We start from the raw sequence: 22,664 nt of genomic DNA on the forward strand, positions 1-22,664 counted from the left end.
GCCAGTTCATTGGCTATATTTAAGAGGGCGTTGGATGTGGCCCTTGTCGCTAAAGGGATCAGGGGGTATGGAGAGAAGGCAGGTACAGGATACTGAGTTGGATGATCAGCCATGATCATATTGAATGGCGGTGCAGGCTTGAAGGGCCGAATGGCCTACTCCTGCACCTATTTTCTATCTATGTTTGTAGGTTAATTGGCCTTTGTAAAACTGCCCCCTAGTGTTCAGGACAATTGCTCCTAGTCGAGTTGAATTGGATAAATTTTATTAGCCAAGTATGTATACATACAACGAATTTGCCTTGGTGCTTTGCTCGTAACAATATGATATACAGTAGACGATTAAAAAATAATACATTATAATTTAAATGTGAAGAATGAAATAAAATATCACAATGTGTGAGAAAGGGATTGGTGAGCAATGGACACGATGGGGCGAAGGGCTGTTTCAACCATGCTGTTTCTCCAAACTAAACTGGTTATTGACTGCAACCTTCCCTCCCATCGATGAACTGTATACTGCAAGGGCAAGGAAGCGTGCGGGCAGGGACGGATTTAGATGAAGAGAGACCCTAAGCTATTTCACTTGTGAGACCCCCCCTCCCAATCCCCCACCCCCATGACTAGAGGATCATGACTACCAGACATTGACAGTGTGACACTTTTAGATCCTACTATATGTTGTCATTAAACAGTTGGTTTTAAAATACATATTGGATTCACTGCGGAGCGGGTGATGCTTTACCTGGATTGCCGTTTGAAGCTCTGGAGTGTTGGGACTGCTGCTTCAACATCATGGAGCTGTGGTTTGCAGAGCTCCCAGCCTCGGGCCGTGCTGATTTTAATATCGCGGAGCCCTGGGAACCCTTTGCCGAGGGCTGCCAGCGTGAATCTCCACCCAGCTCAGCCTGTGGACTTCGGGAGCCGCGGTCTCCAGTTGGAAGTGGCAGATTCGAAAGTCCAAGCCGCTGAGAATGTTCTCCCGTTCCGACGTCGGATGGTGACCCCCAAATGTCATTGTACCAATGGCCATGAGGGGGGATCCAAGAGGAGGGGGTCCGTTGGAGACTGGAAAAGGGGAGTTGAACCAAGGGACATTGGGATCCAAGTGCATAGTTCCCTGAAAGTGCTAATACAGGTACGCAGGGTAGAGAAGCTGGCAGATTGCTTGCCTTCATCAGGGCTTTGGGTATAGGAGTTGAAATGGCATGTTACAAGACATTGGTGAGACTGCACAGAGTATTGTGTGCACTTACAGTCGCCACACTGGGAAGGATATGCTTCAACTAAGGAAGTTGTAGAAAAGGTTCACAAAGGTGATTCCGGAATGCAGGGCTTGAGTTATAAGGAGAGACTAGATGGGCCGGGACTCCTCTCCCAGGAGCGATGGAGGCGGAGAGGCGACTGAGAGAAGATCTAAAATCACGAGGGATATCGATAGGCTAGATATACTTTTTCTTGAGGTAAGGGAGTCTAAAAATAGAGGGTATAGGTTCAAGGTGACAGTGGAAAGATTTAAAGGGGATCATTAGAGTTTTAGACTCTACAGATACAGCGTGGAAATACCTTTGGCTCACCAAGTCCGCACCAATCAGCGATCACCCTGTACACCATCCTGCAGACTAGGGACAGTTTACAATTTCACCGGAGTCAAATTAGCTGCAAACCAGAGGACCTGGAGAAAGCCCACGCGGTCACAGGGAGAACGTACAAACTCCGTACAGACAGCACCCGCAGTCAGGATCGAACCTGGGTCTCTGGAGCTTCAAGGCAGCAGCACTGCTGCTATGCCACTATGCTGCCCCCAAGTGGGATCTGAGAAGCAGGTATATCTACACAAATGGTGGTGGTGGTGGTGGTGGCGGCGGCCATGAGAAGTGGTCGAGGCGGGTACAATTACAATGTTGAGGAGACATTTGGACAGGTACACGGATAGGAAAGACTTAGAGGGACACAAGCCAAATACAGGCAAACAAAACTAGCTAGGTTGACATGGATAGGTTGGGCTGTGGGACATGTTTCCAGGTTGCATGCATGTGCTGAGGCACAGAATGTTTTAAATGTATAATTTTATAAACTGGATATGCATTCTGTGAAGTAATGAAGTGATTTGATTCTGCGGCTGAGCTGGTGGAAATTGCTTGGTATAATTTTGATTCTTTATAGTGTCGCAATTTGAAATGCACCTCTTGGCTCAAATATTCACAAATTTAATACAACATTCTCGAGTACATAATACTCATTAATATTTTTCTTTTGCTTGTAACATAAGATGGCGAATAACACTCAGACACTCGGGAAGTGCAAAAGACAGGATAATGAGAATTTAGAGGAATCCAAGCGGAAGCGAATCAAGGTCGAAAATGAGATCACCGAAAGTGACAACCAGCATAATCAAGGAATGCTTAAGGTATGCAAAGTTGGTTACTTTTAAAATTAGTCATTCATTTTTTCTGTACTTTAACATTTACCATAAATGAACCAAAGGATGCAGAGAAGATTTACGAAGATGTTGCCAAGACTCGATGGCCTGATTGATCTATAGTGAGAGGATGAGCAGGCTGGGACACTTTTCCTTGGAGCACAGGAGGATGAGGGGTGATCTTGCAGAAGTGTACAAACTTATGAGAGGAATAGATGGGTAAATGCACAGACTTTCTGGCCCAGAGTTGGGGAATTGAGAACCAGAGCACATAAGTTTAAAGTGAGGGGGGAAATATTTAATAGAAACCTGAGGGTTAATATTTTGACACAAAGGATGGTGGGTGTATGGAACGGGGTGCTGGAGGAGATAGTTGAGGCAGGTACTATACCAACATTTTAAGAAACATTTAGATAGGTACATGGATAGGATAGGATGGGATTAGAAGGATATGGGCCAAATGCAGGTAGGTCAGACCAATGTAGATGGGACATGATTGTCGGTGTGGGCAAGTTTGGCTGAAGGGCCAGTTTCAACGTTGTATGACTCTGGCTGTAGAGGATGCTAAAGGATTTCCTCCTCATCTCCATCCTAAAGATATGTTCTTTTATATTGAGTTTGTGCCCTCTGGCCCTAGATTCCCCCATTAGTGGAAACATCCTCGCACATCCACTCTACCTATGCCTTTTAACGCATTAATGTTCCTCATGTACAATCATTAAACAACTAAAGTACCCTTTGAAAGTAGTTTTGTAAGTCCTCTTTCTGAATAATATTTCTGTTTCCTAGGATGGTTCGATTTTCTCTCTAAATTCCAAGAGTAACCACTGTGCCATTACTTATGACCAACTTCGTGAGCTAATAAATTATGTTGCATCGACAGAGGAGAGAACTCCACCCAGGTAATGTATACTTATTTTTCCCATCAGATATTTAATAGACATACCTCCCTGTGTCCTTAGTGAGAGGCTATTTAATATTATTATTTGACATTAAATAGGTCTCGGATCAATTACTGAGATTACAGCCTGGTAGATGTTACTCTATTCCTATAAGTTTTGGGGGCATGAGGAACAGGGGAACCACAGTTGGATTTAGAGGAGCATGGATAACATTGCCTGGTGAGCAAGATACCAAACCATTGGCATTTCTGGATGGTCAGATAGAGGAAAATGGGTGACCATCCATAACTAAACAAATCATGATCTTTCCTTAACGTGAAGCCTCTTCATCTGTGCATATGCCAAGAGTTGCAAGCTGGAATAAAATAAAAAATTGACACGTGATTTCTATGAGAGTGAATTTTATTCTATATCTCAGAATTTGGGCATCTCATCTAATTTGAATTCCATAAGGATGAATTACCCGCATTTGAGGGGTCATCAATACTGGCGTTTTACTCTAATGTTCATGTATCGTCCTGTTCTTGTGAGTCCAGTGGTAATGTGAGATCACTCCCACAGATGGAAACTAATTTTTCAGTGGGCATCTTTGGAGAATACTCCAGATAAATTGGGAAATATAATTATAATCTTCCGTAATTTCTATAATCTATTATTCTTCCCAACAGTTGGTGCCAGATTCAGGGGCAGAATCAAACTAAAGTAGCAGTCATAGTTCTACATGGTGTAAGTCAGATGCACTTCTACAGATATTATCTTCACTTTAAGCAGCTGAGAAAAAGGTTTAAATGGGTAAGTATTTAGGTTGCTACATTTGATCCAACTATTTTTAACAGATCTCTGAAAACTTCTCTAATTTTTAATTTCAGTCTTATTTGCTTCAAAGACTCCGTGGTTGTATAATGATGCCTGAAGTATTTTCTTTATCTCAATTAGAAAACAAAGCACCTTTTTGTTTAGCTATTTTGCCTGACTTTAACTTGCATTTATCAAAAACTGATTAAACATAGAAACATAGAAAATAGGTGCAGGAGTAGGCCATTCGGCCCTTCGAGCCTGCACCGCCATTCAATATGATCATGGCTGATCATCCAACTCAGTATCCTGTACCTGCCTTCTTTCCATACCCCCTGATCCCTCTAGCCACAAGGGCCACATCTAACTCCCTCTTAAATATAGCCAATGAACTGGCCTCAACTACCTTCTGTGGCAGAGAGTTTCAGAGATTCACCACTCTGCATGAAAAATGTTCTTCTCATCTCGGTTCTAAAGGATTTCCCCTCTATCCTTAAGCTGTGACCCCTTGTCCTGGACTTCCCCAACATCGGGAACAATCTTCCTGCATTTAGCCTGTCCAATCCCTTAAGAATTTTGTAAGTTTCTATAAGATCCCCCCTCAATCTCCTAAATTCTAGCGAGTACAATCCGAGTCTATCAAGTCTTTCTTCATAAGAAAGTCCTGACATCCCAGGAATCGGTCTGGTGAACCTACATCCCAGGAATCAGTCTGGTGAACCTTGTGAATCTAAAATTTTGTGAGATCAATTCAATTTTGACATTTTAGTACCAATTCCATCTCAGGCCTTTACCAAACAATAATTAGCAATCTGAATGTCATAGAGTCTTACAGCATGGAAACAGGCTCTTCAGCCCAACTTGCCCACACCAACCATCATGTCCCATCTACACTATCACCTGTCTGCATTTGGCCCCTCTAAATCTGTTATCCGTGTACCTGCCTAAATGTTTCTTAAATGTTGCGATAGTACCTGCCTCAGCTACCTCCTCCGGCAACTCGTTCCATACACCCACCACCCTTTGTGTAAAAAAGCTAGCCCTTGGTTTCCTATTAAATCTTTCCCCCCTCATCTTAAACCTATGTCCTCTGGATCTCAATTCCCTACTTGGGGCGAGAATGCGTTTATCCGATCTATACCTCATCATTCTGTATATCTCTATAAGATCACTCCAGCGCTCTGAGAAATAGTTCTAAATTGCTTAACCTTTCCCTATAGCTCAGGCCCTCGCGTCTTGGAAACATTTTGTTTTGCTAACGCCTTCACATTGAAGTAGGCACATGGTCAGACTTGCATGTTGCACTCACTACAATAGAACACACATTAAGAATGGTCAATTGACCAAGGAGCCCAAACACTGCAACCACTTATTGAAGTGTACACTAGTTACAGAGAAGGAAATTAATTTGTACCTTACAGAAAGCTATCAGAAAATAGTCACGGTAAAACAAATGTTATTCCCAGTGCACAGTAGATCACTGAGTCATTCATTACTCTTTCGCCACTATCGCTTGCTTCTTTATTTTCAGAGATTCAGCATGCCTCCTCCTCCTGAAGATTTTCTGCGTCATATTTTTGAAATAGAGAACAGTCCGTCATGTGGATGCGATGCAAGTGGTGAAGGAGCTGCTCCTGAATCTTGTGGTACGTGCTTTCAAGTTGTTAGGTCTTCTGCCCAACAGGAGAGGAGAAGAAAGAATGACCAGGGTGGAAAAGATCCTTGATTATGTTGACTGCTTTCCTGAGGCAGCAGGAAGTGTAGATGGAGTCAATGGTGGGGGGCACCCGTCTATGTAATGGACTGGGCAATGTGTACAGAACTCTGACATTTTTTTGCCGTCTTGGGCAGAGCTGTTGCCAAACCAAGCTGTGATGCTTTCTTTACAAATGTACCAGGCGGGTAACAATCTAAGGGGGTGGCGCATTTGCACAGCTGTTAGAGCTGCTGCCTCACGGCGTCAAAGACCCAGGTTCGATCCTGACCTTGGGTGTTGTCTGTGTGGAGTTTGCAAGTTCTACCTGTGACCTTGCAGGTTTCCTCCTGGTGCACCGGTTTCCTCCCACGTCTGATAGACATGCGAGTTTGCATGTTAATTGGCCTCTGTAAATTGGGGCAACTAGAGTGTAAGGAGTGGATGAGAAAGTGGGATAACAAGAAGTAGTGTGAATGGCTGATCTATTGCCAGTGTGGAGTCAGTGGGATGAGGGCCTGTTTCCACGCTGTAATCAACTAACCAGATAGTCTGAAAAAGGGTTCCGACCCAAAACGTCACCTATTCTTTTTCTCCAGAGATGCTGCCTGACCCGCTGAGTAACTGCAGCACGTTGTGTCTAGCTTTGGAGTTAACCAGATAGGTTTTAAGGACAGTGTATAGTTGCTGTTACAATGCATGCTTATTTAGATGAATTTAACCTTTCCACTCCCAGTGAGATTAGAACTCATGCTATCAAATTATTAGACACAAAAAACGGGGTCTGAAGAAGGGTCTTGACCCGAAACGTCACCTAATCCTTTTCTCCAGAGATGCTGTCTGACCCGCTGAGTTACTCCAGCTTTTTGTGCCTATCTTCGGTTTAAACCAGCATCCGCAGTTCCTTCCTACACACTATCAAATTATTATCCAGGTTTCTTAATAACCGGTCCAGTTGTTTAACAACTATTCTAGTATATCACGATAATTGCATAGTTGGATTTTAGGTTATTCAGTATATTCCTGAATGCAAGGCCCCTACTCTACTTTAAGAGTAATGTAAGGTAGACCCAGCTCTTATATCAGTTATACATATATTTATATTCAAATTAAATATAAATATCTCACATGATTATAATGGGGTGAGGGGGTCAATGAGTTGAAAATCAAGCGGGGTTGAAGTAACATCATGTGCAATTTATGTTTATCACTGTTAAGAAAAGTAGAATTTAGAGATTCAGCGTGGAAACAGACCCTTCGGCCCACCAAGTCCGCGCCGACCAGTACACTAGCACTATTCTACACACTAGGGACAGTTTACAATTTACAAAACCCATTTAACCTACAAACCTGTACATCTTTGGGATGCAGGAGGAAACCGGAGCACCCAGAGAAAACCCACGGGGTCACAGCGAGTACGTACAAACTCTGACACAGCGCCTCTACCGTTGTGCCGCTTTATGAAAAGGAAATTTTGTTTTTATTTCAGGCAGTCCTGTTGTGAATGGTCATTCCCTTGCAGCGGAGAGCGAAAGCTGTAGATCTCCTGTTTTTGCAAATCATCCCATCATTATTAAATATGGCAGAAAGAAACAAGGATTGAACAAATACTTGCTGAGTGTAGCAGAGCTGATTCAGAATGGCTTTCCTGTTGTAGGTGAGTATATTTCTAATCTTTTTTGTCTTGCGATGGAGAATGGCTTGCTTCCACTGTGGTCTTGGGGGTTCAGATGTGGCTATGTAGTTAGATGACAGTGCATGCTGGTGGATCAAAAGGAAGCGAAGCTCTGGAGTAACTCAGCAGGTCAGGCAGCATCTCTGAAGTACATGGATTGGTGACCTTTCGGTTTAGGACCTTTCTTCAGAATTCCATGCAGTGATTATAGTGTGGAAACAGGCCTTCCAGCCCAATATGCCCACACCAGCCAACGTCCTAGCTACACTTGTCCCACCTTGTTGCGTTTGGTCCATATCCCACCAAACCTGTCCTGCCCATACCTGTCCAACTGCTTCATAAACGTTGGGAAAGTCCCAGCCTCAACTACCTCCTCTAGCAGCTTGTTCCATACACCCACCAACCTTTGTGTGAAAATCTTACCGCTCGTATTCCTTTTAAATCTTTTCACTTTAAACCTGTATCCTCTGATCCTCGATTCACCTACTCCGGGCAAAGGACTGTGGATCTACCCAATCTATTCCTCTCACTTAGATTGTGTGCTCTTTTCAGCACTCATGTGCGGTGTTCCTGAAGTGATTGAGGTTCTCCGTTCCACACCAAATGCTCATTTTATACTTTGAGCAATCATCTTTAGTGCTGAAATTTTCAGGTGTCAGTGGGAAATTCCAAAGTAACTTTTAAATGGTTGAAGTGAAGTTGCGTTATAACCATTGCGTCCCGCATAATATAGATGGTGTTCTCCAATTCATCAATCGCATTATATCAAATTTCCGTTGTGGAAACAAGTTATAGCAGAACTATTTGTAAGCGGGTCAGGCAGCATTTCTGGAGAACATGGATAAGGTGACGTTTAGGGTTGGGATCTTTGTTACTCCATCACTTTATGTCCTTTTGCCTTTAGTTCTTGTTTTTTTCCCAGTGGTTCCTGGTAGCTAAATAAGTATTTGATAGAGTAACCAAAGCAGCAATCCTGAAATCTTTCAATCAATTGTTTTGACTAGATTTTTATTCTGTGTTCTCATAGTCTCATCCAGTTGACAGATGTTGAATGTTTCAAGTATTCTGTGGTTAATTCTGTTTAACTATGTCGCGCTATATGTGTGATGCAACTGTTAGACTTTTATTTTGCTGTGTAGAATAAGGAAAGCTTTGTACATAATAACTCCTCAACTGTTTTTTTGTTAAATGTTTCAGGCATTCCAGGTTATGAAGGCTTTGTTTGGAGTGGATGCACAGCTGAAGTAACTAATAGCAGTCCGTTATTTGGCCTAGACTGTGAAATGGTAATTTAATTTTCTCGTTAATGTCAGTCATACAGCGTGGAAACAGGCTCATCAGCACATTTTGCTCACACCGGCCAACATGTCCCATCTCCTCTGTTTGGCCCATATCCCTCTAAACCTATCCTGCCCATGTACCTGTCTAAATGTTTCTTGAATGTTGCAATAGTGCCTGCCTCAACTAGCTTGTTCCATATACTCACCACCCTATGTGTGAAAATGTTATCCCAACAGGTTCCTATGAAATCTTTCCACTCTCGCCTTAAACCAATGTCATCTGATTCTCGATTCCCCAACTCTGTGTCTGCCCGATCTATTTCTCTTGTGATTTTGTACAGCTCTATAAGATCACCCCATCATCCGCCTGTGCTCCAAGGAACAGGGTCCTAGCCTGCTCAACCTCCCTATTGCTCAGACTCTCGGGTCCTGGCAACATCCTCGTAAATCTTCTCTGCACCCCTTCTTGCTTGACAACACCCCTCCTACAACATGTTGCCCAAAACTGAATGTGTGGCCTCACCAACATCTTATACAATTGCAACGTGACCACCCAACATCTATACTTAATGCTCGACTGATGAAGGCCAATGTGTCAATTAGATATTGTAAATTGAATCACGAGGAAAAGGGATAATTTGGACCAGGTTTTGAATATGTATTGTCCCATTGTGTAACAAGCAGAGAATCCAGATGTTCTCATCCCTTTGCCGAAAAAATTCAATGATGAAAATACAATGCGGCTTGCATCTTCCCATATTTTACTTGCACATGCAACTTGTGTTTAGTTTAGTTTTAGTTTAGAGATACAGCGCGGAAACAAGCCCTTTGGCCCACTGAGTCCGCTTTCCCCACACATTAACACTGTCTACACTCACTGGGGACAATTTTTACATTTACACCAAGCCAATTAACCTACAAATCTGGACGTCTTTGAAGTGTGGGTGTAAATTGATGATCTCGGAGAAAACCCACGCAGGTTATGTGGTGAACGCACAAACTCCATACTGACAGCACTGGTAGTTGGGATCGAATCCGGGTCTCTGGCGCTGTAATGCAGTCGGTCTACCGCTATGCCACTATGTTGCTCATAGTAAAGTCTGTCTATTGTCACCTTTGTAACTCCATGCACAATGATCAATAAATTAAAAAGAATACAAAAGTGCTGGAGTAACTCAGCAAGTCAAGCAGCATCTCTGAAGAACATAGAGCGCTGATGTGTCCTGTTGAGACCCTTCTTCAGACTGATTGCAGGAGGGGAGAACAAAGCCGGAAAAGGGGAGAGGCAGGCCAAAGCGTGGAACAGTGAGCGAGGGTCTGGCAAAACTGTCGGGGAACTTCTTCAAACTAGGCATGCCTTTCGGAGATTTTGTAGTGGAGCAGTAAAAATGTAGAAACAAAGAACTGCAGATGGTTAATACACCAAAGGACACAAAGTACTGGAGTGACTCAGCCGGTCAGGCAGCATTTCTGGAGAGCCTGGATAGGTGACGATTCGGGTGGAGAACCTTCTTCAGACTGACTAGGGGACAGGCCTTGCCAGTGATGCCCACGTCTTGTGACTGATAAGAGACAACCCCAACAAGGTAGAATGCACCAGTTTTCAAGTTTATTGTCACACACACAAGTATGGTGAGGTACAGATACAGTGAAAAATCGTGTTTGCAGCAGCTTCACGAGCATGTAAACGCAGACAATCGCACAAAAATAAATTATATATAAATTATGCATTAAATTTTTTTTTAAAAGAAAGACTGCAAGAAAACATTACTGCAAAAACATGAGAAGAAAAAATCGTTGTAGGTGGTAGGATTAGGAAAGTAGATTTAGATTAGATTCGTTTATTGTAATTCAGACCTTTCGGTCTGAACGAAATTTCATTTCCCTGCAATCATACATATAATAAAAAATGACAAAACACCCAATCAACACAAATTTAACTGTTCAAACAACAAATAGCTGTTCCTGAACCTGGTGGTCTGCGACTTCAGGCCTCTTTACCTACTGCCCAATGCAGCAGGAAGAGCAGAGCATGAGCCAGATGGTGGGGATGCTTGAGGATAAATGATGCCACCTTGAGGCAGTGCATCATTCAGATGCCTTCGATGGAGGGGCGGACTGTCCCGTGACAGATGCCTCCATCCTGTGCAGCCTCTTGCCAGATGTTAACACCCAGGAAGTTGAACCTGCTAGCCATCTCCACCACCAACCTACCAATAAAGACAGGCATCTTCCCCTTTCTTAAGGCAACAATCGGTTCCTTGGTCTTGTTGACATTAGCAAGGGTATTTTGTTTTGTTGTGGCACCTCTCATCAAAACCAATGATTTGGCCAACCACAGTAGTGTCGTCAGTGAACATGGATGGCATTGGAGCTGTGCTTAGCCACCCCGTCAGGGGTGTAAAGAGAGTAGAGCAGGAGATGAGGTGCTCCTGTGTTGGTGGATAATGAGGAGGAGATGTTACTGATCCTCGTTGCCGGAGGTCTGCAAATGAAGAAAACAAGAATCCAGTTACAAGAGGCCCATGACTTGGAGCTGATGATGTGGTTTGGTGGGGATGATAGTGTTGAATGTCGAGCTGTGGTCGATGAACAGCCTGGCGTATGTGTTCCTGTTATCGACATGGCCCAGAGCAGAATGGAGCCAGTATGATAGTATCTGCCATTGACCTGTTTTATTACTATTAAAAATACGAAATGGTTGAAAAATTTAACACATATAGGAGTATAACGTAGCTGAATAGCATTAAATAATTCTTATTACATTAACAGTGCAACCCTCATTGCTTTAGAAATATTCATGAAATGTTATAGCTGCTACAAGTTTGTGGAGTGTAGAAGAAAATTGTGTAAAGCAAGAGTGCAAAAATCTAAGTGAAAAAAGTAACCGGATAATATAGTGAAGATAATTAATTCTGACTGGTATACCAAGTCAGCCTCTGGTTTATTTCAGTATTTGCCCAGGATTTTATTTTTACTATCCTCCTCATGTGGAAGTCAGCGACTCAATTTGAGGAAGGACATCCTTGTGATTGAGGCAGTGCAGCGTAGGTTATCGAGATTGATCCCTGGGATGGCGGGACTGTCATATGAGGAAAGATTGAAAAGGCTGGGCTTGTATTCACTGGAGTTTACAAGGATGAGGGGGGTCTTATAGAAACATAAAATTATAAAAGGCCTGGACTAAGCTAGATGCAGGAAAAATGTTCCCAATGTTGGGCGAGTCCAGAACCACGGGCCACAGTCTTACAATAAAGGGGAGGCCATTTAAGACAGGTGAGAAGAAACGTTTTCACCCAGAGAGTTGTGATTTTGTGGAATTCCATGCCACAGAGGGCAGTGGAGGCCAAATCACTGGATGGATTTAAGAGAGAGTTAGATAGAGCTCTATGGGTTTGTGGAATCAAGGGATATGGGGAGAAGGCAGGCACGGGTTATTGATTGGGGACAATCAGCCATGATCGCAATGAATGGCGGTGCTGGCTCGAAGGGCCGAATAGCCTCCTCCTCCACCTATTTTCTATGTCTATGTTTTCTAATTTATACCAAAATATCTTCCATAGGGCATCATTGACACAGTACTGTAGTGAAATGTCAGTCTCAATTACTCGAACAGTCTTTGGATTGGAGTTTGTGTTCCTTGTCCATAAACTCAAGATGCAAGTCCTGCCAGCAAGCCTAGGCTGACAGTTTAGGTTGTATGCTTAACCTCAATAGGAAGCCAAATAGCATAATTTTATCATTGTAGTAATGTTCATTCCCCTTATTATATAAAACTATTCTAATGTATTGCTGGTGTTTCACTCTTTTATCTGTTTGGATTATTCCAGTGCCTGACTAGAAACGGAAGGGAATTAACGCGTGTCTCTTTGGTCAATGCAAAAGGATGCTGTTTGATGGATGAGCTGGTGAAGCCAAGCAACCCGATTCTCAACTACCTCACCAAGTAAGAATTAAATCAGAATAATAGCGGATACACAAAAGAGCCCCTTTTCCATTGTTTGCAGATGCATATTTATCTTTAAATATTATCATTGCCACTGTTCAGCCTTTTTAATGTTGTAATGTTTTGCTACAAGAGTATGCAGTGGAATTCCAGTTTGAGGGCGACAGTGATGCAGTGGTAGAGCTGCCGCCTCACAGCACAGGAAACCCAGGTTTGATCATGGCCCTGGGTGCTCTCTGGAGGTTGTACATTCTCGCTGTGACCGCATGAGTTTCCTCCGGGTGCTCTGGTTTCCTCCCACTTCCCAAAGTCCTACAGGTCTGTAGATTAATTGGCTTCTGTAAATTGCCCCTAATATGTATGACATAGAACTAGTGTGAATGGGTCATCGATTGTTGCCATGCACTCTATGAGCTGAAAGGCCTGTTTCCACAATGTATCTCTGAACTAAATTTGACATGACCTAAATTTTATTAATTGCATCCAGCAGTAACCTCTGTACACAGAATCAGAGTTGTTTTATTGGCTAAGGAGATTATCATAGCAGTAATCCAAGAAGACATTACTAAGGGATCGTACAGAGTGCTTTGCGGGTGGAATGAAGGTAGATTAATCTTGCAGTCCCCATCAGGTGTACCCTATGGGATGATAGAGAAGAAATTGTGGGAGACATGACTGATTTACATGAATCAACAAAAGACACGGGTGAGGTGGCAGAAGACTGGAGGGTGGTAATGTTGTGCCTCTATTTAAGAAGGGCTGCAAAGCAGAACTTTGGAACTATAGACCAGTAAACCTAATATCTGGAAAAAAAAGTTACTGGTTAGAAGGATGAGAGGGCATTACATTAAAACCTACTGGATATTGAAAAGGCCTAGAAAGAACAGACGTGAAAAAGGTTGTTTCCACTAATGGGAGAGCCTAGAACAGAGAAGGCACAGCCTCAGAATAAAGGGCTGTACCTTTAGAATGGAGATGAGGAGGAATTTCCTTCGCAGAGGATGGTGAATCTGGAATTAATTGCCACAGAAAGCTGTGGGGGCCAAGTCGGTGGATATTTTTAAAGAGGAGATTTAAAAATTGGAGATTTTAAAGATTAATAATAATAATAATGGATGGGATTTATATAGCGCCTTTCTAATACTCAAGGCGCTTTACATCGCATTATTCATTCACTCCTCAGTCACACTCGGTGGTGGTAAGCTACTTCTGTAGCCACAGCTGCCCTGGGGCAGACTGACGGAAGCGTGGCTGCCAATCTGCGCCTACGGCCCCTCCGACCACCACCAATCACTCACACACAGGCAAAGGTGGGTGAAGTGTCTTGCCCAAGGACACAACGACAGTATGCACTCCAAGCGGGATTCGAACCGGCTACCTTCCGGTCGCCAGCCGAACACTTAGCCCATTGTGCCATCTGTCGTCCCCCTAGATTGATGGGTTCTTAATTAGTAAGGGCATCAAGGGCCACGGGGAGACGCAGGAAAATGGGGTTGAGGAAAAAAAAGATCTGCCTTGATCGAATGCTGGAGCAGAGTCGATGGCAAAATGGCCTAATTCATCTCCTATGTCTAATGCCCCTGTCCCACTTGGGAAACCTGAACGGAAACCTCTGGAGACTTTGCGCCCCACCTAAGGTTTCCGTGTGGTTCCCGGAGGCTGCAGGTAGTGGAAGCAGGCAGGGAGACTGACAAAAACCTCCGGGAACCGCACAGAAACCTTGGGTGGGATGCAAAGTATCCAGAGGTTTCCATTCAGGTTTCCTAAGTGGGACAGGGGCATAAGGGTCAGTAGCATTGCTATCTATTGTGCTTTATGGAACTGAAAAAAAATCAGTGATCTGTGCAATAGTCAGCCTTTGTGATCTGATGTTTTAATGTACAACTAGAATAGTAATGGACCACAGATCAACAGGGACATAGCCTGTGTGACAGGATGTTATTGGAGTTTGATATGTAACATAAATAAAATCACATGAAGTCACCTCAATCGTTTTAATGCAACCTAATGTTGTCCGAGTTAGATTCTATATGACCTTATTAATCTGTTATTTAATATTAAACAAATCACTCTGAAAGTTTCCTATTTTGTTAGGTTATTTTTATTAACGGCATAAAATTGGAATAATGTATTCTTTTATTCTTCCTATTGTTTGCTTATATAAAACCAAAGTCAATCTCATCTAAATTTTACCTGCAGCGCATCCCCATATTGTGTTTTTTTTTTAAACGCACGAAAGTGCTGGTGTAACTCAGCGAGTCAGGCAGCATCTCTGGAGAACGTAGACAGGCAATGCTTTGGGTAGGGACCCTTCTTCAGTCTGATTGTAGTAGAGGAGAGAAAGCTGGAAGAATATTCAATTATATCTTTAAGATAACCACTGAGGGATCACCTTGGCCAATGCCTCTAAACATAGAAGTGTGGATTATCCAAGGTTAATTAATCTCTGCATTATCTAAATGTCTGTATCTATTTTACCATCTCTACTATCTTATTGTACCGGGCAGCATGTGGACGCAGCCTTACAGCACAAGAGACCTAGGTTCGATCCTGATTGTATGGAGTTGGTACGTTCTCCCCTGTTTTCTCAGCGAACTCTGGTTTCCTCCCACACTCCAAAGAGTACAGGTTTGTAGGCTAATTGGATTGATAAAATTGTAAATTGTCCCTAGTGTGTGTAGGATAGTGATCGCTGGTTGGCGTGGACTTGGTGGGCCGAAACAGCCTGTTTAAGCGCTGTATCTCTAAACCAAACTACTTTCTTGAGGAGAATTGTAAGACAGTTAAAAGGCTGGTGTGCATAATCATGATAATTGCCTTCACTGCACAAAATATTTTGTCTAAATTCTTTGCAAAAAATTAAATTTATAAGCTTTTGCTTTTATACTGTTGTGATTATCGAAAATTCCATGATATTGGTGGAATTCAGCAATGTCACATTGTAATTCAGGTTCTCTGGCATTACGTGGGAAATGCTTGCACCTGTGAAAACAAAACTGAAGGATATTCAGATCCGGGTTAAGAAGATCTTGCCCCCTGATGCTGTCCTCGTGGGGCATTCCTTAAACAATGATTTGAAAGCACTGCAAGTAAGTAATGCATATATCTTTGTCATTGTCTGCACACAATTCCCATGTATTTAAGACAAATTTCAGACGTACCGTGAGAAATAAAAAGATGAGATCAGATTTGTACGCAGTATTCCAAATAAGTTGTGTCGAAAGTGCTGGAGTAACTCAGCGGGTCAGGCATCTTTCTCATCTCATTTATCTAAACTAGAGTGATTACCGACAACGTTTACCCACATTTTTCTCAGTGAACACCCCCTTATCTGTGCTACACTGAGCCAAGGCAGGTATAAACTCCTTTAAGTATCAAGTTCAGATTTGCACCAAGTAAGTCTGAAAACTCTTAGCCAATCTTTTCATCACTTTGCTTTTGAGTTAACTGCCTTGTCATGTACTCAACATGCTACTTCCTAATTAATTGTTCCAACATATTTATAAAGCAGGGCAGCACAGTGCGCAGCGGTAGAGTTGCTGCCTTACGGCGCCAAAGACCCAGGTTCGACCCAGGCTGCCGTCTATACGGAGTTTGTACATTCTCCCTGTGATGACATGGATTTTATCAAGGTGCTCCACTTTCCTCCCATATTCCAAAGACATGTAGGTTTGTAGGTTAATTGGCTTCCATAAATTGTTTCTCGTGTGTAGGATAGATCTGGTGTACGGGTGATCGCTAGTGATCACAGAGTCGATGGGCCGAAGGGCCTGTTTCCATGCTGTATTTCTAAACCGTTCTCTTCTATGTTACTTGAAGCGGCACAATAAGTTTTCTCTGAACATTAATGTTTATTAATTTCCCATTATAAGCATGTATACAGCACCTTATCCTTGACTGATTGATGCTGGTGCTCATTGCTCAGTGTTACTTATTCTATTACTTAAATCTGAAGACGTGTCCCAACCTGAAACATACCTATCCATGTCCTCCAGGGATGTTGCTAGATCCACTAAGTTACTGCAGCACTTTGTGTCTTTCTTTGTAAATCAGCATCTGCAGTTCCTTGTTTCTACCTTCTATTAGTCTTAGAGACATAAAGTGTGGAAACAGGCCCTTCGGCCCAACTTGCCCAAACGGACTAACATGTATGTTACCAAACCGACTAACATATATGTTACCATACCGACTAACATGTATGTTACCATGCCGACTAACATGTATGTTACCATACCGACTAACATATATGTTACCATACTGACTAACATGTATGTTACCATACCGACTAACATGTATGTTACCATACCGACTACATTAAACCTACCTGCTGCTGTTTGGTCCATATCCCTCGAAACCTGTCCTATCCATGTATCTGTCTATCCATGTACCTGTACCGGCAGCTAGTTCCATACACCCACCGCCCTTTGAATGAAAAGGTTACCCTTTAGATTCCTATTAAATCTTTTGCCCTTCACCTTAATCCTCCGTCCTCCGATTCTAGGCAATAGACTCTGCATCTATGCAATCTATTCCTATCATGATTTTATACAGAGGTAGACAAAAGTGCTGGAGAAACTCAGCGGGTGCGGCAGCATCTATGGAGCGAAGGAAATAGGCAACGTTTCGGGCCGAAACACTTCTTCAGACTTATTTTATACACTTGTATAAGATCATTCCTCATCCTCCTGTGCTCCAAGGAATAGAGTCCCAACCTGGCTAACCTCTCACAGTAGCTCAAACCCTCAAGTCCTGCCAACAGGTTATTATTTAACTTTCTCTGCAGGTGTATTGAAAAGCTGAAGTACACATCAAGAAACAATTGATTTATTTTTACTGTGTTTCATTGGTTCTGTTGGAATTTTTTCCACGTGGATTTTTTATGGAAAATAGTATTCATTGTGTAGCATTCATGTTCACTTCACAATCCATGCGGTCTTAAGCGGTTCCTGTAGCCCAGGCAATCTTCTGCAACTATAGCAAGTATTGCTTCACGAACATTTCTCATCACTATATACTGATTTTGTTTGACATTTTATATTTTGCATGGTAATTCAAGTAATAAGTGCAATTAATTTATCTTACAGATGATTCATCCATATGTACTTGACACATCACTCCTTTTTGTCGGAGATTCGGGTCGAAAGTTTAAATTGAAGATCTTAGTAAAAAATATACTGGGGTAAGGTCATGAAATTCATTTTAAAGATTAAGTGGGTCGCATATCGTGATTGTGATGGATGGGATAGTAAATACAAAATCATTATAACAAAATACATATTTTAAATCATGATTTCAAATTTATAAATTCATTGCATCTTTTTAATTCAAGATTTTATAGATATTATTATTGATTTTGTCTTTGCCATGTCTGAAGTATCTGATCATTATATTCTATTATATTACATTATATCATATTATATAGGTACTTGTACAGAGGATTGGGGTTGCCCTCTCTCCATGAAAATATAATATACTACTGTTCCCATGTTTTTTAAACTAATTCCAACTTCCTTGATCCTTTCCCTAGACCCTCCCCCCTCCTCAAATCCTAGAAAAGAATATCAGACTTCTCTTCCAGAAGTGAGAGGGTAATGATTTAATAGGAACCTATGGAGCAACCTTTCATAAAGAGGGGGTGGGTATATGGAACGAGCTGCCCGAGGAGGTAGTTGAGCGAGGTACTATAACAACATTGAAGAAACATTTGGACTGGTGCATGGATACGAAAGGTTTAGAGGGACATGGGCCAAACACGGGCAGATGGTACCAGCAAAGATGGGGAATCTTGGTCTGCATGGGCGTTGGGCCGAAGGGCCTGTTTCCGTGCTGTATGACTCAATGTAGGTTGTAGGTTATGCCCCCCATGACTGCTGATCCAAGTACTTTCTAAATGTGAATCTTTCTGTCTCTATCCTTTCAGTCAGTGAATTCTTAACTCCCACCATTCTCTTGGGAAAATTATTCCTCAATTCATAACCTAATCTTATTTTAATCTACTTCCCCAAATTATTAGAATGAAGATAGACACAAAATGGGTGACTTTTTGGGTTGAGACCCTTCTTCAGACTAGCTTCAGGCTAATTATTAGCCTGTCTGCCAGGGGAAATGTTTTTTGTGTTCATTTTATTTTTACTCAAAATGTTACCTCATTAACATCCTCCATTAGCTGCCTTTATTGTTTAATAAATTCTGAAGTAATCATGCCTCATCATTAAACAAACAATATCATAAATGCTCCCTCCAGCAATATTATATCCTCCATATAATGTGATAATCAAAATTGTACATAGACTCCAGCCCTAGCCCAACTTGGGTTTTAAACCATTTTAGTGTGGCCTACCTGCTCTATTCAATGCTTTTCCTTATGTCACAAGTGATAGGGGCAGAATTAAGCCATTCCGCCCATCAGGTCTACTCCGCCATTCAATCGCTCCCTCCTAACCCTATTCTCCTGACATCTTTCCCCCCCCCCCCATAAAGGATAGTTACCATACAGTGCCCTAACCATGTTATATACAATCCTGTTATCTCGGCAACCTGTGAACATTTCCTACCATTTACCATGTATTGTTTTGTCTAACGTTCCCAAATGCATTATCTGAGACCTAATTTATTTTCAAACTTTTCCACCTGCCTTGGCTCTAAAAGATTTGTCCTCTCTATCAGCCAGGTGATCAATTTTTGTATGATCTGCAAATTTTTAATCACACTGCCCATATTCAAATGTAAATTGCTGATATACGCCATGAAAAGCTAGCTACTAGTCATGTGGTATCACATTGCAAGCTGTTTTCAATCTACTAAAAATACCACGTGACTTTTACCTTGTGTACCACTCATTCGATTCTGGATTAGCTTTACTATTTCCTCCTGGATCCCAAGGCCTTTTGCTTATCTGATCAATCTGTCAGGCAGAGTTTTGTCAAAACAGCTTGCCGAAATCCTTGTAGACTGCTTCAAATACATTGCCGTCATTGATTGCCCATGTTCCTCTCCAAATTCAATCGCATTATTCAGAGATGACCTTCCCTTAGCAACTCCATGTTGTACTTGATTAATTCTTCATGATCAGCAACTGAGGAAAATCAAAGGGGAATGGAATTTTGCCATTGACAACTAGAAGAGTACAGTGCCGGGCGATGCATTTAAACTCCCTTGGGACACTGCTGCTGGGCTGACAAATTCTCTGCACTAATAGATATTACATCTATTAATAAGCCAACACGTTTTAATTCAAAAGGACACAAAGTGTCCTTCTCGGCCTACGTGACCACTGAGGACGAGGACAAGCCCGGCGGCTAAATGACCGCTGAGAACAAAGACAAAAGGTGGCAAAGTGAGAATAAGGGACAAGCACAGGCCTGGTGACCAATGACAACCAAGACCCAGCGGCCGACGAGAACGAAGACACAACAGCCACGTGTGGGGGAAGCATGGGAGACCCGAAGAACGGAGAGTTGAGGAGGGAGCAGCTGGCGGCGATGGACGCAAGGAGTGGGCCATTAGGAAGGGCACCATGGTGTTACCTCAAGCGCCGTCAAGGTCAGCTGCAGGAGGTGCCCCCTGGACACACAGGCGGTCGGCAGAGGAGAGGGACATCAGGTGGGGCTTACCTAGGCTTATCTAGATCAATGGCACTCCAGGACTTCCAACACATGGACTGGACTTTGCACTTTGAACTGTTTGGGTTTTTTTGCATTTGCGATTATGCAAAAGAGTTTCACTGTACTCTGCATATGTGTCAATAATGAAACATTGAAAGTGCTGGAGTAACTCAGCAGGTCGGAGAGCATCTAATGCTGCCTGACCCGCTGAGCTATTTTTTGTAAACCAGCAGCTGCAGTTCCTCGTTTGTTCATTTTTAATTCACCTTTTTAAAAGAAGTGTAACACGGGGGTAGAATATTTTTTCCAATGAACCAGGTTACCTTAAAGGGAGTGTGAGAAACAGGGTGCCAGTGAGTTTAAAGGGTGTGAGGGAGTAAGACGCTGGTGAGTTTAAAGTGAATGTAGGAAATGGAACCAAAATGTCGAATCATCTGGACATCTGAAAAATTGGATAATAGTTTATTGGTGTTTTACAGTGGAAATTATTCTAGCACATTACAGATTCCTGGAATGCAGATTGCACCTGGCTCCCACACCAAGGGAAGGATCTCTCGACCATGTGGGTTTGCCAAAATGACATCTGGCCTCCAAGAGATGTTAGACAAACGAAGGCTCAATGTAACAGAAAATCAATGGATTATTTGACTGATATTTATAGGATATTAAAGGAACGGCTTGGTTAGCCACAAACTTTTTCTGCTTGTTAGGAAATCTTTAATTAGGGAGAATAATTTTAAACTATTACCCAATTCTCCCTTCTGCAAGCAGCAATTGATGGGCAGTCATTTATCTGTTTTTATTCAGAGACTTGCTGGTATTCTGTTAACCAGAAATATCAGTGATAAAGCAGTCAAAGCATATCTGTGCAATTAAATCAGATATCTGCCCTGTTGTATGACAGATCGAGGTTCATTGATTGAAATAAATGTATTAAAACAAATTTTAGGCAAGTCTTTCCTAAAAAAATGTTGTAACCCATTAGAGCAAGTTACAAATCATGAGAGTTTTGGAGCTGATCTGGTAACTTTAAATTTCACTAAATTAATCATTGTTCCTTCAAACTTTAAGACTTCTCTACACTGGAAAATATAGTTTGCGTTCTACACAAACATACTGCATGTGTTTTATTTTTGTGGGGTAACCCATCTTACATTAGATATTATTTTTCCCCAAACAGAAGGGAAATTCAGTCAAAGGAAATGAGTGGCCATGATCCATCAGAAGATGCAGAAGGAGCTTTGCAGTTGGCTCAATATTTCATTAGCCAGGGACCTGAGAAGGTAAGTTCATAAATCATTAAGTAAAGAACTTAGGAGTTTGCCTTAGCCTGATATGTCTTCATATTACAGAATTTATATTTTTCCTGTGAACGACATGTTCATACAGTGTACATATGTCAAAAACACAGTAATCCAAAATTTACTGGACTTGCATTATACGGTCTGGTCTTGCTTTATAACTGGTTTACTGTTCCATCGGGTGGCTGCCTTGCCAGCAGCTGTTAGTCTTTTCACCCTTTTTGTTATTTTTAGTGTGTCTAAATGTATGTTTTAAATGTTTCTTAGTATGTCTTATGTGGGGGGGGGAATAGGGGGAAACCATTTCTCAGTCACTTACCTGGAAAGATGTGCGTCTTTTCTCCGTGTCGCATCTTCGCCCCCCCCACTACCAACTGGGTCCTGCTGTAGAACCGGCCAGAGTTTCAGCAGCGGGCGCAGCGCTGAATTATCATCGCGGAGCGGGTGTTGGATCACCGGAGTGTTGGGCCCGCTGACTTTAACATCGTGGAGCTGTGGTTTGCGGAGCTTCTAGCTGTGGGCGGCGCTGACTTTAACATTGCGGTGGCCGATTTTCCAGTGATCTTTTGCCGGGGCTCGCCAGTGTTGGAGCTCCGCCCAGCTCGGCCTGTGGACTTCAGAAGCCGCGGTCTCCGGTAGGAAGTGGCCGATTCGGAAACTCCAAGCCGCGAGTGTTGTCCGATCCGTTCCGACACCGGAGTTTCGATTATCCCGGTGAGAGGGCCTCTATATCGGGCTGTCCGTAGCGATGACTGCGGAAGGTTCAAAGGCCCTGACCACGGGTGAACAAAGAGAAAGATGACTGAACTTCATTGCCTTCCATCACAGTGGGAAACGTTGATCCCGCTGTGGTGGATGTTTATGTTAAACTCTATCATGTATTGGGTTCTTTTAATTCGTATGGTAACTCGTATTTCACTGTACCAATTGGTGCATGTGACAATAAATGTGAACCTGAACTTGAGCTCATGTGATAGGAGCAGAATTAGACACACCTAGTCTATTCCGCCATTCAATCATGGCTGATCTATCTCTCCCTCCTAAACC

The 22,664-nt window shown here is 42.5% G+C and overlaps 1 protein-coding gene across 1 annotated transcript in view; it reads left to right on the top strand.

Moving 5' to 3' along the window:
• The window catches only part of rexo5 (RNA exonuclease 5), a 46,435-nt gene that overhangs the window by 379 nt on the left and 23,392 nt on the right, over nt 1-22,664 (top strand). The window contains exons 2-11 of the mRNA XM_033040482.1: nt 2,272-2,409; nt 3,211-3,323; nt 3,992-4,115; nt 5,650-5,764; nt 7,301-7,468; nt 8,684-8,772; nt 12,597-12,712; nt 15,663-15,801; nt 17,797-17,891; nt 21,497-21,599. Of these exons, the coding sequence (XP_032896373.1) occupies nt 2,272-2,409; nt 3,211-3,323; nt 3,992-4,115; nt 5,650-5,764; nt 7,301-7,468; nt 8,684-8,772; nt 12,597-12,712; nt 15,663-15,801; nt 17,797-17,891; nt 21,497-21,599 (1,200 nt within the window). The remainder of the gene's footprint in view (nt 1-2,271; nt 2,410-3,210; nt 3,324-3,991; nt 4,116-5,649; nt 5,765-7,300; nt 7,469-8,683; nt 8,773-12,596; nt 12,713-15,662; nt 15,802-17,796; nt 17,892-21,496; nt 21,600-22,664) is intronic.

This window comes from Amblyraja radiata, chromosome 22 (genome assembly GCF_010909765.2).
Source record: "Amblyraja radiata isolate CabotCenter1 chromosome 22, sAmbRad1.1.pri, whole genome shotgun sequence".
Classification (NCBI taxonomy): Eukaryota; Metazoa; Chordata; class Chondrichthyes; order Rajiformes; family Rajidae; genus Amblyraja; species Amblyraja radiata.